At 51.0% G+C, this 17657-nt stretch overlaps 1 protein-coding gene across 1 annotated transcript in view; it reads right to left on the minus strand.

Annotated features, from left to right (window-relative positions):
• Positions 1 to 15786, minus strand: part of LOC111156185 (SEC14 like lipid binding 5) — a 36442-nt gene extending 20656 nt beyond the window's left edge. Inside the window, exons 1-4 of the mRNA XM_022516905.1 lie at positions 15764 to 15786; positions 15452 to 15566; positions 1558 to 1707; positions 1095 to 1226 (exon numbers count right to left, since the gene is read on the minus strand). Coding sequence (XP_022372613.1) covers positions 1095 to 1226; positions 1558 to 1707; positions 15452 to 15566; positions 15764 to 15786 — 420 coding nt within the window. The remainder of the gene's footprint in view (positions 1 to 1094; positions 1227 to 1557; positions 1708 to 15451; positions 15567 to 15763) is intronic.
• Between the last annotated feature and the right edge of the window lie 1871 nt (positions 15787 to 17657).

Consider the following 17657-nt stretch of genomic DNA (forward strand, 5'->3'; position numbering starts at 1 on the left):
CTCAGCAAGAAAGTGGCAGAGCTGGGCTGCATCCCAGCAAATGCCTCCAGACTCCTCCCTCCCTCCACCCTCTGGAGGTCCCTATCCCCAGACTTTACTCATCCACTCCAGGCTCTTCGCATATGCTGTTCCTGCCCCAGAACTCTGTTCCCAGTCCTCTCATCTGTCAGCTCTCAGCTTCCTCCTCAGAGAGGCCTAAGGGACACTGGTACGTAAGAGAGTACCTGTCCCCTTCCCTTCCCTCATCCTGCCTGCTGGATCCCTTCTTAGCACTTGTGACAACGTTGTAAGTATATGTTGACTTTTTTCCCTTATCTGTCTCCCACTGGAATGGGAGTTTTCGTGAGCCCAGCAGTCAAGCGGACTAGTCCACCACCAGGTGCCCTGGCGCATAGTAGGCACCCAGTCAGTGTGTACTGAAGAATAATACGAACGACCCTTAATTATATTACAAGATAACACACCTACGGGGCTTGGTATGTGCCAGGCACTCTTCCAAGGGGTTTGGATAATTCACTTCCTTTAATCCTCAATACAACCCATGCGGTAGGTGCATTAACCCCACTTAAAAACAGATGGAGAAACTGTAAATGAGGGTGCATTTCTTGGAGGGAGGAAAGGAGAGAGAGAAGAGGAAGGGGGGTTGGCACCTGGGTGCCTCAGTGGATTAAAGCCTCTGCCTTGGCTGGGGTCAAGATCTCGTGGGTCCTGGGCTCTCTGCTCAGCGGGGAGCCTGCTTCCCACCTCTCTCTCTCTGCCTGCCTCTCTGCCTACTTGTGATCTCTCTCTCTGTCAACTAAATAAATAAAATCTTTAAAAAAAAAAAAAAAAAGAGGAAGGGGGAGGCAGGTTGCCAGGTTTCGCCAGCAAAATACAGGATGCCACATTTGAATTTCAGATAAACAATGAATAATATTTTGTTGAGTGTCCCAAGCAATACTTGCCACTACTTAAACAAACAACAAAGTATCAGCTGTGCATCTGAATTGCAGATGGAAACCTGGTGTCCTACGACTTGTAAAGGACAAGGCCCCTGCGCAGAGGAGGGGGCGTGCTGAGCTGGTGCAAGGGGGAGGGGCGGGACACAGGCTCACTGTGTAGCTGCAGTTCTCATTGACCACGACGCGGCTGGCGAAGGTTTCGTTGTGGGCTTCGATGAGCAGGGTCCTCTCCCTCCAGTTCAACACGTTTCTCTGCACGAAGACCACGTGCTCAACGCCAGCAATCTGCAAGGGAAGGGCAATGGTGGCGCCTGCAGGACATGGAGATTTGCGGAGACCTGGCCTCGCCCCACCAGCTGGCCCTCCACCCCCAGACCCTGAGACCCCGGGTGCCTACCCACCCTAGTTCCCAGCCCATCAATCAGCCCCTAGGCCTTGGTCCTTCCCAGACTAGACCTCAACCCAGACCCTCCTGCCCCCAATCCCAGGACTCCCCATACTGGCACCTACACTCCCACAAACTCTGTCCACCACCTGAACCCGCCCCCAGGTCCCCCACCCCAGAACTCTCCTCTGCGCCCCTCCCTCAGCCCCTGGGACCCTCCTCCCCACTCACCTTCCGCAGCAGCCGTGGGGCCTCCACGCGCAGCCGGCAGCTCCGCTCCACCACGTGGACCGCCCCATCCGGGCTGCGGGACTCGCGCAGGACCTCGCTGCCCAGGAAGACGGGGATCTGCGGGCAGGTGGGGAAGCGCTTCTCATAGGCCTGGAGGCAGAGCGGGAGTGAGGGCCAAGGGGGCTGGTGGCCCCAGAGGGGCCCACAGCACGGCTGCTGAGGCCTGGAGCTCAACCCTCCTCCCTCAGGCTGGGCTGATGTCTCATTTACTGGAGCAGAAACGCCGGACGCCTGGGGGGGTTCAGTCCTTAAGCAGCGTCTGCCTTTCCTTTCAGCTCAGGTCATGATCCCAGAGTCCTGGGATAGGCCCCATATGGGGCTCCCTGCTCAGCGAGAAGCCTGCTTCTCCCTCTCCCACTCCCCCTGCTTGTGTTCTCTCTTTGTCGCTGTCTCTCTCTGTCGCATAAATAAAATCTTAAAAAAAAAAAAAAAAAAAAAAGATAACACGGGCGCCTGGGTGGCTCAGTGGGTTAAAGCCTTTGCCTTCGGCTCAGGTCATGATCCCAGGGTTCTGGAATCGAGCCCCGGCTTCCGATGCTCTGCTAGGCAGGGAGCCTGCTTCCACCTCTCTCTCTGCCTGCCTCTCTGCCTACTTGTGATCTCTGTCAAATAGATAAATAAAATCTTAAAAAAAAAAAAAAAAAAACCTGCTTACCTGGCAAATGAGCTTATTTTTTAAAAATAAATAAATAACAATTTTAAAAAGAAAAAAAAAAACCCAGAAACTTGAATTCCTGGCCTAAGAGCAGTGACCCCTGCTGTTTGACCAACAAGACATCATTTTAATACCTGTTTCAGAGACTAACACACAAGTGCACAAACAATGATTTAACAAATCACTCCTTGGCTCTGCATTTGAGATTTCATCCTCAGAAGGAAGCGTGGGTTGCCTGGGGCGTTTTAAAAGAAGGCATCTTTCAGGAAAAAAAAAAAAAAAAAAAAAAACACTTGATAGAATCCAACACCTCTTCACGACAAAAGCACTGAACAAACGAAGACTAGCAGGGAAATTCCCCAACCTGATAAATCATACCCATTGCTAAAAGACGGAATACGTCCCCCTCTGAGATGAGGAGCAAGACAAGGATGTCCCCTCTGGCAAAGTCTGCTCAACATTGTCCTGGAGGTTCCAGCCCTGGCAGTTTGGGAAGTAAAAGAAATAAAAGGCATCCAGACTGGAGGACGGGAGTCTGTGCCCAGTTCCGGAAATGCCAGGGCAAGAGCCACAGTGGGGTAAGCCAGCATCCATGGCTGACTGTATCCAAGTGGGGTCGGCTCCAGGCGCCTGTCACAGCCCACTTGCCAGGCAATCGGGATCAAAGCAGCTCCAAAAATAGTGCTGGCATCTGAGGACAGCACCTCCTCCCCCATCCCTCAGGGCTCCTCCCAGCTCCGAAGTGCAGAGCGGGGGAGGGGCAAGAAGAAATGGAACGGTGCCCGGTGCCCTTGATGTCACCCCAGGCCCCACAAGGCCAGCCCAGTGTGTCTTCCTGCCATATGTTGAGCCTGGTTGCCTTGTACAGACAGAACAGACACGGCAGGGTTGGAATAAGGAGCCCTTGTTCCCCAGCGGAGAGTGCACCGCGAGCTGGCATTTGCCCACTGAGGACAGAACTGCACCACAGAGTGGGCCGATCCCGTGGTGGTGGCCAGCCAAGGGGGTGTGAGGCCCAGCTCCACCTCCTCCCAACAGAGGCAAGTGCTTTCCTCCTCTAAGCCTCTTTCACCATCTAGAAAATGGGTACATACCAAGTTTGCCTCCCAGAGTATGAAACCAGGTTGGCTACTTAATGCAGAGCCTGGCTCATTTAAAGCAACCAGAATTTTCATTCTCCAGGCAACAAGGCTCAAACGACAACAGAACACGGGTTTGCAAGAACCGCAGACAGTTCCCTACCAGCCATATCTGAGTAATCCCTTCTCACTAAATGCTGGAGGGAGCCAGAGGGGCCGGCTTGGGCTCACCTCCGTGATAGGAGGAGGGATGCTGACATTTTCTGAAAGTATGTGGAGGGAAAGGGATGCATGTTTCAGAATCAACAGGCTCAGTTCATGTCTCTGCTACTTTCTCAATGAGTGGCCTTGTGAGTCTCTGTTTCCTCATCTGTGAAATGGGGTGGCATCCCCATTTGACAAATGAAAGAATTGAAATGCAGAGAGGCTAAGTAACTTACCCAAGGTCACACAGTGAAAACTGTAAACCTGGATTTGAATCCCAGCGTGGCACAGTCCCCATTCCCTCAGGAAGGCTTTGTTCTTCTGGGTAGCTGGGAAACAGCCAGGCATTAAACCCAGGGCCAAGCAGTGACGATTTCCCCCTTCTCTACCCTCAGTCCTTCAGCCTCTACTCACCCATGGCCACACTGCCCCCGAGTTTCTGCACTCCCTCGAATTATTCTACAGTCTCTCCTGCTTCCCAGATGAAATGACATACTCAGAGCAGGCCTAGATGCCCAGAACATGTCCCACACTCCACACTGTGGCCCACCAGGCCCCAGGCAATCTCTGCCACCAGCCACCTTCACTCTGCTCCAGCCACGCCAGCCTTGCTGTTTCTAGAACACATTTTTATGGGTTTAGTTGTGTGCCAATCCCTGTCTCCCCCAACACCAACAGAATTCATGTGTCAAACCTAGTTTCTCTGAATGTGACCTTATCTGGAAATAGATCCTTGTAAATGAAATTAGTTAAGAAGAGGTCATACTGGGGTGCCTGGGTGGCTCAGTGGGTTAAAGCCTCTGCGTTCGGCTCAGGTCATGATCCCAGGGTCCTGGGATCAAGCCCCGAATCCAGGCTCTCTGCTCAGCAGGGAGCCTGCTTCCTCCTCTCTCTGCCTGCCTCCCTGCCTGCTTATGATCTCTGTCAAATAAATAAATAAAATCTTAAAAAAAAAAAAAAAAAAGAAGAGGTCATACTTGGGAAGGGTGAGGCTGGGAAGACCCCTAATCCAATACAGCTGTTGTGTCCTTATATAAAGGGGAAATTTGGTCACAGTCATACAGGAAAAACACTATGTGATGATGAAGGCACAGGTCTGGGTGATTCCTCTACAAGCCAAGAAATGGCAAAGATCACCAGCAACACCAGAAGCTAGTAGAAAGGCATGGAATAGATTCTCCCTCAAGCCCTCAGAAGGGACTGATCCTGCCAAAACCTTGATTTCAGCCTTCTAGGCTTGAGACTGTGAGGTACAAATTTCTGTTTAAGCCACCCAGTTTGTTGTACTTTTAAATGTCAGCCCCAGGACACTAATGCACGTATCATCTGTTCCCACCACAGGACTTTTGCACGAGCTGTTCTCTTTCCCTGGGTCACTAATCAGTTTACTTGACAGTGAAGGAGGAAGGAGGAAGGAGGCCTGAGTAACTGGGGCTTCAAGAGGGTTAACAGACTTGTGTCAGGGGCTAAGGAGATGCTCTGGCTTCAGGAATTCATCTGTGCTGGTCCCTCTCCTGTGACATCTTCCCCCCACCTTCTCCCCTATAAGGCTGCCTCTTTCCCTATTCTGTCCTTTTAGCCTATTCATTTCCTTGATACCATTTATCACACCCTTTAGCCATATCCTAGCTCGCATGTGGTGTGCCAGAGGCCTGGGCTACGTGCTTTTCCACAGCCCTAACCTCATGCATGTCTGTCTCAGTTCTTGGCACACAGTAGGACTAATAAATGTCCACAAGCAAAGAAAAAAATAATTTAAACTTGTCGATGACCCAAAAAGCCCCAAGAAAGGTGTCCCAGGAGGGCAATGACAGGCCATGGAGCCTGAGAATCCAACCGGGACTGACTTCCTGTTGTAACAAACCCCTAATTAGAAGAGCTCCATCTGGAGCCTCCAGATAACTGTGGAGGGTGGAGGGTGGAGGGCTGCTCAGCAGCAGAGGCTGCTTGGGCCCAGCTTTCCCTGACCCTGAAAGCGAAGGTGCTACCTTTCTCAAGTAGCAATGATGGGGCAAGGCCAGGCATTAGGGCGGGGAGCAGTCAGAGCTAGGTCCCAGCTGGAAGGCAGAGGTCCCTAAATAAAGAGTCCCTCCCAGTGCTGTACCTCCTGCTGGAGAGTCCCCAAGTTGTGAGGCCCAGGGTCAGGCACTGTTGCTACTGACATTTATGGGATGCCAACTGCATCGTTTCTTTGGACAGTGCTCCAAGAGGGAAACTAGTATTTCCCCATTTTACAGATAAGCAAGTTGAGGCTCTGGAAGGCATCACACAGTCAGTAAGTTGTGGGGCTGGAGCACAGGCCCTTCTGACCCAGACCCCAGCCCTGAACCACCCTGTCCCACCTGTGAGCGGACTTTGGCTATATCCCAAGCGTCAAGAGTTTGGAAATGCTGAGTCCTGCTGGCCTAAAACCTGTGAGTCAGGGGCATCTTTGCCTTTGGCAAATCGCAGGGTCTTACAGGACGGAGCAGTCCACAGGATCCTCCCCATGGGCTCCTGTCCCCACAAATCACGCCTGAGCTTCCCTGTGCTGAACAAGCTCATGGTCTGCTCCCCCCCAACCACCCCCGCCCCCAAGGAACACAAGGTAGCAGAAGGATTCGGTTACAGCCCTTCTGCCAGGTGGCTAGAGAGGGACACCCAAGCCTCCTCACTCAGAAAGGAAGCTGGTCCCAGGCCCAGATCCCGCCCATGCAGGGCTGCAGCTGGGGTAGGCAGAGACCAGTGGAAACTTCCGTTGACTGCCTCCCATGGGCCTCCATCCTGTAAAAATCCACAGTGACACACTTAGCATGTGGAGATGGGCAGCTGGACACCTAGCCAGACCGGCCTACCCTCAGCTGGGTAACCTTGAACACAGGCATGTCCCCTAGTCTCCCTTCATCTGTAAAGTGGAGTGATTCACTCCCAGTGAGCACCTGGTTGTACCCTTTTCCTTCATCTGTGCGTCACAGCTGCTGACAAGAAGTCATCGGCCCCTGGCAGTGAGTTTATCCCCCTCCCACCAAATCTCTGGGGCTTGTCAAAACGGCACAGCCAACACTCAGTGGGCATTTACGTGGTGAATGAGTGAACGACAGCATTCCATACCCATTAAGGGCACGGACTCTGGGGCTTGGGTCCAAATCTCTGCTCTGCTTTTTACCAGCTGTGTGGCCTTGAACGAGTCATGGAACTCTCCGTTCCTTAATGTACTCATTGTTAAAAGGAGAATAAGGAAAGTGGCTACCTTGCTGAGTTGTGGGATGTGTGCGGGGGTGGAATCAAGGAGTCCGTTTTTGTAAAGTGCTGAGAACAGTGCCTGGCACATGGTTCGTGCTACATAAGCATTTGTTAAATAAATTTAAATTTTAAAAAAGAGTGAGATTCTATAAAGTACAGAAAAGCTATTTCTGCTAATCACTTGACAGCTGCCACCTCCTCCCCCCATCCCTCCTTCCTTCCTGCCCTTCCTCATGCAAATTCAAAAAAAGCTGGAAGCTTCTTACCCCAAACCTTCCACCAAAAGTGTGGAAAGAAGATCCAAACTGCACTGACTCTGGCCCAGTACTTTGCCTTCCCTTTCCACGCTGCAGGCTGGATTCGGGGCACTGAGCACTGTGTGACATCACACAAGGCACACACCTCCCATCACACTCCTCAGGAGCCTTCTTCAATGACCCCCACCTGCCTCCTGCAAGCCTGGGAGGGCCCAGGACGGACGAGGATCAATCCTCTCAGCTCCCCCAACTTTTTGTAAAACCAAGATAGAATTCTCATACCATAAAATGCACCCTTTTTTTTTTTTTTTTTATTTTATTTATTTATTTGAGAGAGAGACAGTGAGAGAGAGCATGAGCGAGAAGGTCAGAGGGAGAAGCAGACTCCCCATGGAGCTGGGAGCCCGATGCGGGACTCGATCCCGGGACTCCGGGATCATGACCTGAGCCGAAGGCAGTCGTCCAACCAACTGAACCACCCAGGCATCCCAAAATGCACCCTTTTTAAAAAGATTTTATTTATTTATGCGAGTGAGAGAGCGAGAGGGCACAAGCAGGGGGAGCAGCAGAGGGAGAAGCAGGCTTCCCTGCTAAACAGGGAGCCTGATGCGGACTTGATCCCAGGGTTGTGGAATCATAATCTGAGCCAAAGGCATATGCCTAACCGATTGAGCCACCCAGGTGCCCCTAAAATGCACCGTTTTAAAGTGTTCAATTCAGTGGGTTTTAGTACAAAGTTGTGCATCCATCAACACCACCTAATTGCAGAACATGTCAACACCTTGAAAAGAAATTCCCTACCCATTACAGTCAACCCCTAGTGCCCCCACCCCAGCCCCAGGCAACCACTAACCCACTGTCAATCTCTGCATATTTGCCTTTTCTGGACATTCTACGGGAGTGGAATAATCATAGTATGTGGCCGTTTGCGTCTGGTTTCTTTCGGCATCATGTTTTTCAAGGTTCATCCACATCGTGGCAGGTGTCAGTGCCTCATTCCTTTTCGTGGTTGAAGCATATTCTACTGTCTGGACCCCCCCACCCCAACTTTGGACAAGTTGCATAGCTAGAGCTTGGGGGATGAGACATCAGTCAGTGACGACTGGTGACGGCAGCAGTGTCACCCCAGCTGATGAAGGGTAGGAGGCCTGGTAGAACCAGGCCAACACACCACTGGAGCCTCTTGACTGCTGTATACAATCTATAAGAACAGGTATGCCCAAAGGGTCCTGTAGCTGGACAACCTGCTGCTATTTTGGTCAAAGCCAGCTCAGAAGACACAAAAGATGGGGACAAAGGGGCAGAAGGATCCCGCAGCCAGGGCACCGGGACATGGCGAAGGGGCAAGGTTTGGGTGTGGGGGGCTGGGCAGAAGCAAAGCACGGGGTTTAGACGCTGCCTCTGCCATTTGCCAGCGGGGTGACCTTGACTTAACCTCTCTGAGACACAGTTCCCTCAAAAAAAAAAAAAAAGAGAGAGAGAGACACACACACACACACAGACACAGAGAAGATAATGAGAATGATAGTGATACCTCCTTCATAAGGACTACAGTAAAGATTAAACGCAGATAATACGGTTAAGGTCCCGAGCACAGTGCCAGACATGATGCTGTAGACTTTTTTAAATGGACGACAGGAAACCGACAGGGACTTGAACAGATATTTGTACAGAATCAGGCACAGTAACCAAACGGTAGAAACAACCCAAGTGTCCTCGGACAGATGCATGGATAAACGAAAGGTGGCCCATCCATATGGTGGAATATGACTCAGCCATATAAAGGAAGGCAGCACGGACACCTGCTAGAACATAGCTGAGCCTCAAAAACGTCACCCTCAGTGAAAGAACCCCGATGCGAAAGGACACATACTCCACGGTTCCACTTGTATGAGGTCCCTGGAATAGTCAGATTCGCTGGCAGAGAGTAGAAGGGTGGACGCCAGGGGCTGGGAGGAGCAGGAGGGATGGGGAGCTGGTGTTTCATGGGGGCAGAATGTCAGTTTGGGAAGACGAAAGAGTTCTGGGGATGGATGGTGGTAAGGGCTGCACCGCACTGAGAATGTGCCTCATGCTGAATGGAACTGTATGCCTAAAAATGGTTAAAATGGGAAGTTTCGCATTATGAATATTTTACCATAATTTTTAGGGGGGAGAAGAGTAAGCCATCTCCTGGGCGGTTTATAGCCCTGCCGGGAATGTTGACTGTTATTTGGAGTAGAATACCATGTCTGTGTGTTTGTTTTCAGTCAACATCTCTGTCTCTATGTCTGTTTCCTTCACCACTGGATTCCCCAGTGCCCTGGTACAACACCTGGGATGCTCCAGACGCCCGGCCAATATTTGCTGCAGGAAGAAAGGAAGGAAGGAAGGAAGGAAGGAAGGAAGGAAGGAAGGAAGGAAGGAAAGGAGGCTGGGAGGGAAGGAGGAGCAGGTGTTGGGGAAAGAAAGCAGGAAGTTGGAACCATTGACATAGATCTACCTGAAGGACAGGTAGAGCAGTAGAGGACCCCCATCTCCCCGTGGGCGGGATCTGTCTGCACCTGCCAGGGCGCTGGGGCAGGCCCAGTGGGTAAACTGTGCCCGTGTGTGGCTGTTTACCCTCCGCCTGCACGGAGCTGAATCTTTGCAGGTGCCCACCGCACAGGTGAATAAATGCCTGAGTAGCTCCCGTCTGCGGTCATGAAAGCCATGCAACCGCCGCTCTTGGCCAGTAAATCAGCCCCAGACGAGGTGCCAGGGAACACTTCTGCCTGCTTTTCAATTTCCTGGGGTGGAGGCTGGAGCATGGGGGGCTGTTAGTGGAGCATAGGTATTATTTGTTCCTATTCTATCCCTTCTTTGCACGAATCGGATTTGGATGTCCCTCTGCCCCGGCCACCAGGACTGTGTCTCTGCCTCCAGAGGTGACACCATCAGAATGCCTGGCCTCTCCAGCACTGGGCGGGGGAGGCGGGGACACACACAGCCGGGCACCCCACCCGGCAACTGCACAAAAAATCTGCTGTGGATTCTCACCCACGCATGGGGAGCAGGGTGGAGGAAACTTTCCTCCTCTGAATACACTCTGTGCCCACAAACTTCCAGGATCAGCTGGTGCCCTTGATAGTTCAGGGAAGGGCCTGAGAGGCAGAGAGGCCGGCCCAGAGCGTCTTGACATTTAGCGGTGGTATGTCAGGATCTCGATGGGAGGGAAACACTATTTTAGATTTTTCAAGTGTGTCAGGAATGTGCCCAGCCTCTGTCACCTCTGCTTGGTTCTCCTGGCCGCTGGGATGGAAAACCCCCTCCAATCCACTTAAACCCTAAATCTGATCATGTCACTCATGCTTAAAGCCTTCCAAAGCTCCCAAGGTCCTTGAACAGACAAACTGACCCTGGCGATCACTTTCTAACTCACACTGGGACCCAAAGGAGCCACATTTATTTCTTCAGAGAGAACGTCTCCTTCTCTGCACACCGTGGACCCTCCTGCTCTTGGCAAGGCTCAGCCTGAAGGACCTAAAAGACCTTTAGCTGGTGATTAATGGGCCCTTCCCCATGTTCCTATAACACTCGATGTATTCCCTATTAGGAATCATTCTACATAGCATTGCCTGGTTCCTCTCTCTGTCTCTCTCCCTTTCTCTTTCAGAAACACACACACACACACACAGAGACCCCACTGCAAGCTCCATGAGGGCAGGAAGGGATGGTGTCAGAGAACCAGAACAAGATAGACAAAGTCCCCACCTTCCTGAAGCTTACTTTAATGAGAAAGGCCCCTATAAACAAGCAAGGAAGCAAATGAACAGAATCATGATGCGTTTCATAACGTGCTAGGAATCTGCTCTGTTGTAGCCCTTATACCTAGCATGCTGCAGCACACAGTGAAACGCAATAAATATTTGTAGGATGCACATACGAGCACGTGTGTGAATTAATATCTGCATAAACTAATGAGTGAGGACCTAAAATTTGCTGAAGAAATCGTGAGATCACTTTGCTGGGCACTGGATCGCTTCTGTTCTCCCAGACCAAAGCAGAACGTGTCAGGTCCCTGTAAGCAATCCAGGGCGGAACATGTCGCTTCCCTTAATCTGTTAGCAACAGGATCAGATGATGGGCTCCAGGGAACTAATTTAAACTCATTTAAATAAGGTCCCTACTGCTTTATTAAAACTAGGTCCGTAACAACGGGTCCAACTGCAACTGCCCTGGCCTGAGCTGCCAGGATTTACCTCTCGATGTTGCTCCTGATTAATAATCCATTTGCCAAATTACAAGCTGTTTATCAAGACAAAAGGCCAGGTTTTTAAATATTTTAACACTTCATTGCTGACGAAAGCTCTCACCTCCGTAACCCTTCCTCTGTGTGAAAAGCCTATTGCTAAGGAAATTCTACTCCAAGCCATCTTCCTTCTTTAGATTTGCAGAATCTGAGATGAGCTGAAGTCACGGGGCCTTGGAGCCCTACTGGGATCCCGGGGCAGTGCCGGGACAAGAGGCAGCCCGGTTATTCCTGGAGCTGCTGTGACCGCTGGCACACAGGTGTTTACGGAACATCAGCACCAGCATCTGGAATGTGTGGCTGTAGCACAGGCTTTGTCTTGGACCTCAGGCCTCTAGATATCTGTTGTCCTAAGCCACCCATGAACGTTCCCACCTCTGAGCGGGCCTCAAGAGCTGGCCACAGAGAGGGTTTGGTAGGTAACCACTGCCAGGTTGTCAGCATCAGCTGCCCCCTCCAGCAGGCCAGGATCTGTGGGTTCCTGGTGTGCTCCCCTTTGTGGGGTCCTGATAGGGAAGCAGTCCTGGTGGTAACGATCCTTGCCAGACCACTCACTGGGTCAGATGATACCCCAGTGAGTTGAGATCCTCAGCTCTGAGAAATGGCAGAGTTCAAGATTGAGAATACAAATTTGGGGGGCATATGAGTGGCTCAGTTGTTAAGCATCTGCCTTCACCTCAGGTCATCTCAGGCTCCTGGGATGAGCCCCACATTGGGCTCTCTGCTCAGCAAGGAGCCTGCTTCCCACTCCCCACCCCCCCCCCCCCCGCCTCTCTGCCTACTTGTGATCTCTGTCTGTCAAATAAATGAATAAAATCTTAAAAAAAAAAAAAACACCTAAATAATATTTCACCAGCATGAACAATATGCCTGGCCGTGTCTGGGCACCCTGGTCCCTTCATTTAAGCCTCACTTTCACTCTTGATGGAGCAGGAGGCTTTATAATCCTCCATTTTCCAGCTGAGAAACTGGATCAGGGACCCAGCTGATAGATCAGGGCTTTTCACCACCATCCATCTGGGAGGAGAGCCCGGATAACCCGGAATCCATTCACAGCAGGCTGTAGGCTGACCAGAGAGAGGCCTTCGATGCTCAAGGGACCACCGTCTGAAGTCCGAAACATGGCCTTTGTGTTCTATGCACAAAGATCCCCCCCCCACCTTCTGGGACCCTACAAACAAAGGAGCCAAAGACCCTCTCCAACCTTGGATTCACAGCTACCTCCATTGTCTTGATGATTTTCCTCTGTTTACCAAGATAATAGGAGTTCATTGTTTTGAACCAAATAACACAGAATACAATCAGGAAAGAAGAAAGTAAAGGTCCTTGGAATCCCACCCTTCAAAAACAGAATTCACATCAAGGAATTTAGCCCAAGGAGAGAGACACCCATTCCCTGGATTCAATTTTTGAAATTTAAAGAGGAAAAAAAATTGCTTTCTTGTCATTTTTTAAGCTCTGTCTAGAACGGTTAGCTCAGTGCTATTTCATAACCAATTCCTTGAGCCCAGTTTTAGTCGTTTGTGTTTGTTGCTGGTGGACTTCTGAAGCAAGGAATGCTTCAGTTCTCAAGTCAGTTTTGTTAAACAGGAAAACTAGAGGCCAGCTCATCTGGTCACTCGGATACACTGAGAAGAGCTGAGTCCATCTGACGCTTCCCTGGCATCTGACCCAAACTGAGGCCAAGTGTTTAGCTGAGAAACAAAGACGGACATTAAGTGCAGAAAAACCCTTTTGTGCCCACACAGCATGCAAGTTATGTTGAGTTATGCAGCTATCTTGGGGACAATGATGTTTTGTAAACATTCGGCAAAGCGGCTTTACAGAGGTTTGGGGCCCTTTCACCAACTAGGATTGTATGGAAGATGAGGAAACGTGGGCAAGTTGAGAAAGACAAATAAATTAATGCAGATACAGATAACAAGTATCTGAAAACCTTTCTTTCCTACTGTCCCCACAAGCCTCTGTGCACAAACACCCAGAAACTGTTAACAGCTAGGGGAGTAAAGGGAGTCCTGCCTTGTTTATGAAACAGGAAGCTTACAAAATATGCTTAAGCTACTCCAGTAAAATCAAAGTGAATACTGTACTAGTCTTATTAATACCTACTTACGTGAGACTTTAGCCAGCACATTTTATTTTAAAGTGCAATAATTGTAAATATTTTGAGAATCCTAAATATGCTGAATTAAATTTAGATTTGTTAAGCTCTGGCAATAATAAAACAGTATTAGTTCTCCATGTGGTAGTTATGTTCTCAGTTTCATGGTAGAGAACCACAGGTCCCTGGACTGTTCCAGAAGGGTGGGGACAGCGGCTCTCTTATTTTAATGAATGAATGAATGAGTCCTAGGGCCTTAGAATATGTGAGCTGCCTGGAGCCTTAGACGGAGGACAAGTACTTATATTCAGCTGCCATCTACTGTCTGTTTGGTATGGACCAAGCTCCATGTGGGGCACCTGCCTCCCACCCCCCATTTCCCCTATGTTATAATATATAACATACATATTTATAACCTATATATTATAAAACTTTGAGTCCTCATGATAATCCTGTGAACTGCATATAATCATCCCCATTTCACAAACGAAGAAACCAAGGCTCAGAGAAATTCAGTGCCTTTTTAACAGCACACAGCCAGAGCACAGCAGACCTGTAGCAAGGACCCAGTGCTGCTGACTCTTGATCATCCCCTGGTGTCCCACCCTCATCACCAATGAGGGAAAGTCACACAGCCACACGCAGCAGCAACCGTAACAGTAACAGCATTTGGTCTGTGCCAGACCTTGCATCGGGAGCTTTACATATATCGACTAATTTAATCCACGGCACAAAGCCCGGATTTGGAAACCACACACTCCTCATCTAGAGATGGGGAATGGAGGCTCAGAGAAGTTAAGTAACTTGCCTACGGTCACCCAGCTGGTCAACACCAGCCCTGCCCCAGCCTCTTGCGCTGGAATCCTTTGCACATAACAGCACAACATCTATGAATGACTCCAGATGCTCTAAACTCCATTATGTGATTATAAACACATATAGAGGTAGATCTGGCAGGACACATGCCCACAGAGGTACCAATTGATATGAAAGCCCTTGAATCAAATGTTGAAGTTAAGGCAGCCAGGCTGGGATGGGGAGGACGCAGATGGATGCCAGTATATCTTGCACTTTCAATACAATCATTTATAACACCGTGTGGTGCACTAGCTGGGACACCCACGTTTAATGAGTGCCAACTGTGTGCCAGGCAGTGGGCCAGAGGCATCACACATTTCTCATTCATTCCTGACACAATCCCATAGCATTGCCCCCTTTTCACCAAGGAGTGGGACTTCTGAGAGGCAGAGGGAGGGTCCCAAGAAGGAAAGCTACATCGGCCTGTTTACAGCACCTGCACCGGCCAAGAGCCTGGGAGCCAATGCCAGTCCCTCCACTGACTGGCTGCCTGACTTACATAGATTCAGTCTGAAGCCACCCTGAAAATGACGGTCCTTGCTACACACTCGCACCCTCTCAGATTCCTTGAGGGAAAGGAAAAGAGGTGTGCTAGCAGAAGGAGGACTCTGGTGGGGGTGTTGTGGTAAAAGTCATGACTCTGGAGTACTCCCTGCTTGGGTCTGAGCCCTGGCTTTACTTCTTCTCAGCCACAGAAGTTGGGGCCCCCTTCGCCAGTCCAAACCTTCAGTTTAGTGAAGGTAAAATGGAACTAATGAGATAATGGACGTAAAGACTTGGCTCTGTAAACCCTCAGTGAATGGCTGCTACCATTGTCATCATTCGTATATTTACTATTACTATTATTATTATTAGCATTACACAAAATGACAGCAGTGGCTCGTGCCACAATATCCTTGTTTTCCATCAGAGGACCTTGAGATGAGAGAATAGGTCTGCTTCATTGAGGAGAAAAAGGAAGATCTTGTGATTTGGTCAGTGGCCAAGGATTCCAGGGGCTGTGGTGAAAGCCGGGATGGCCAGATAGAGGGGTCACTAGTGAGAAGCTCTACCCACAAGGGCAGAGGAGCAGCTCAATAATTCCTTCTCATTTGGGGGCTTGAGGGGCTGCCTCTCATTCCTGCATAACTGACCTCCTGTGTCCCTCTAACCATCACACAAGGGGCTGGAGAATCAAGGGTCACTCACCGCCATGACCAGCTCAAATGGGTACTTGTAGATGCGGACAGGAGACTGGTACTTCTGCACCATGTTCTTGCAGGAGCGCCAACAGAAGCCACCCAGGTAGGAGTGAGCACAGGGCCTGGGTGACAGGTGACTGGTAAGGTAGCAGCTCCCTCCACCTGAAGCAAGAACCCCGCCCACCGCTTCCCCAAGCAAGGGGCAAGCCCAGGCCCCTCAGGCTCTCCCCACACATTTCTCCAGCCCTCAAAGTGAGGAGGTTGATGTGATCACCAGATTACCCTGATCCAGGCCCCAGACCCCTGCCCTGTCCATTACCCACTGCTCCAGATCACACTCATCCCTCGAAGACGAATCAGTACCCAAACTTTCCTCCATCCCCACCCCTTCGCACTGAGGCTTTCAGCAGCACCCCTCACTGCCACACACATGGAAACACACGTTTGCAACTCTTATATTCCCACAATTCATCACCCACCCACGCACCCCACAGCTCGCCACAGACGTCCCGACCCTATAGATCTCCAAGTATCATTGGATATGCCCTCCCATTTTCCTCCAAGATACCCTGACATACCCACAGTCTTCACTAAATTTCACATGCACCGTCTCTGTCTCACACGCACGGGCATACACATGCACGACCCACCTCCCACACGGGACTGTTCTTGCACACACATTCAACTTCACACGCACACTCAGCTCCCTGGACCTCACACCTACTGAATACTCCACGCATGCACAAAATTCCCCTGGTGCACAGAAACGTCCACACACTCTCACATACACCGGTATGCACATGCACGCACACACGTATGCACTCGCGGGCCCCCACAGCCCCGCTCACCCTCGCTCTCGGAGTCTCCAGGGACGTAGCCCAGGAGGCAGTAAGGAGCTGAGTCCGCCGGGGCTCCCAGCAGACGCCTGGCCCGGAGCGCAGCGTCTGGGGCGAGGCTTGACCGCGACCGCCCAGCCTGGAGCGTTCTGCCTTGCGCTTCCTGGGGCCCGGCCAGCCAGGGAGGGGCCTGTACGCGGGAGTGAGACCTGCCTGGAGGGAGTGCTCCAGGACCTGGGACAGCGGAGAATCCGGCCTGGCCCCGCCCCTGGTCTGGCCCCACCCCCCTAGTCACGCCCCAGTCTTAGCCCCGCCCTTCCCTTGTTTTTCCTCTGTTTGACCACGCCCCAGCCCGGCCCTTTCTCCAGATTGGCCACACCTCCAGCAGGCCCCACCCCTATACTGGTCCCTCCCCTAAGACTCCCAGCCTCAAAAACGGCCCAGCCCCGGGAAGACCTCGCCCAAGGCTCCACCCCGAGTCTAGCTCTGCCCCCACGCGGACCTTTGCCCCGCCCAGCCCCTCCCCTCTCCGTAAGGTTTACTTTCCTGCGCTGATTACCAGGGTCGCCTAGTCTCTGAGCCCCGCCCCTCCCATGGGCTACTACTTGAGCTCTACAGGCTCTGCCCCAAGCCGCGCCCAAGCATCTTTCATCACTCCGCGTAGGTTTACAGAGCACCTATTAACGTCAAGTCCTTCCAGGTGCTAGAGAGTCATTAAGTGAACAAAAAACAATGATCCGGAGTGCCTGGGTGGCTCAGTGGGTTGGACCTCTACCTTTGGCTTAGGTTATGATCCCAGCATCCTGGAATCGAGCCCCGCATCGGGAGCAGGGAGCCTGCTTCCTCCTCTCTCTCTCTCTGCCTGCCTCTCTGCCTACTTGTGATCTCTCTCTTTGTGTCAAATAAGTAAATAAAATCTAAAACACACACACACAAATCCTTGCCCTCCTGAAGCTTACATTCCCGGAGGACCAGACATTAAATAAATAAGGCATATATATAGTATGTGAGAGGATGAAATGTACCAAGGAGAAAAAAGTAAGCAGGGAAAGCGTTCAAAAAGTGAACGAAGTGAAGGTACAATTTAAAACAAAGCGCCCCCCCCCCCCCCCCCCCCCCCATCTATTCGGCCTGGAAGAGCCAACAGGCTGGCTCTGGGCAACATTGTCATCCTGAAATGTATTCATTCAATGGACATTTACTGAGCACCTACCATGTGCCAGCACTGGGTGACTTCACCCATTCACAAAGGGGAATCAGACAGACGCGCATGCCCTCGCGTGGCGCACAGTCCTGGACAGGGAAAGCAATACATAGCCTTACAAATACATAGGCCTTTGCATCCTACGATAACCAGCCCTTGTTCGTTTCCTTTCT

Source organism: Enhydra lutris, unplaced genomic scaffold, assembly GCF_002288905.1.
Source record: "Enhydra lutris kenyoni isolate GAN:26980312 unplaced genomic scaffold, ASM228890v2 scaffoldscaffold45, whole genome shotgun sequence".
NCBI classification, from domain to species: Eukaryota; Metazoa; Chordata; class Mammalia; order Carnivora; family Mustelidae; genus Enhydra; species Enhydra lutris.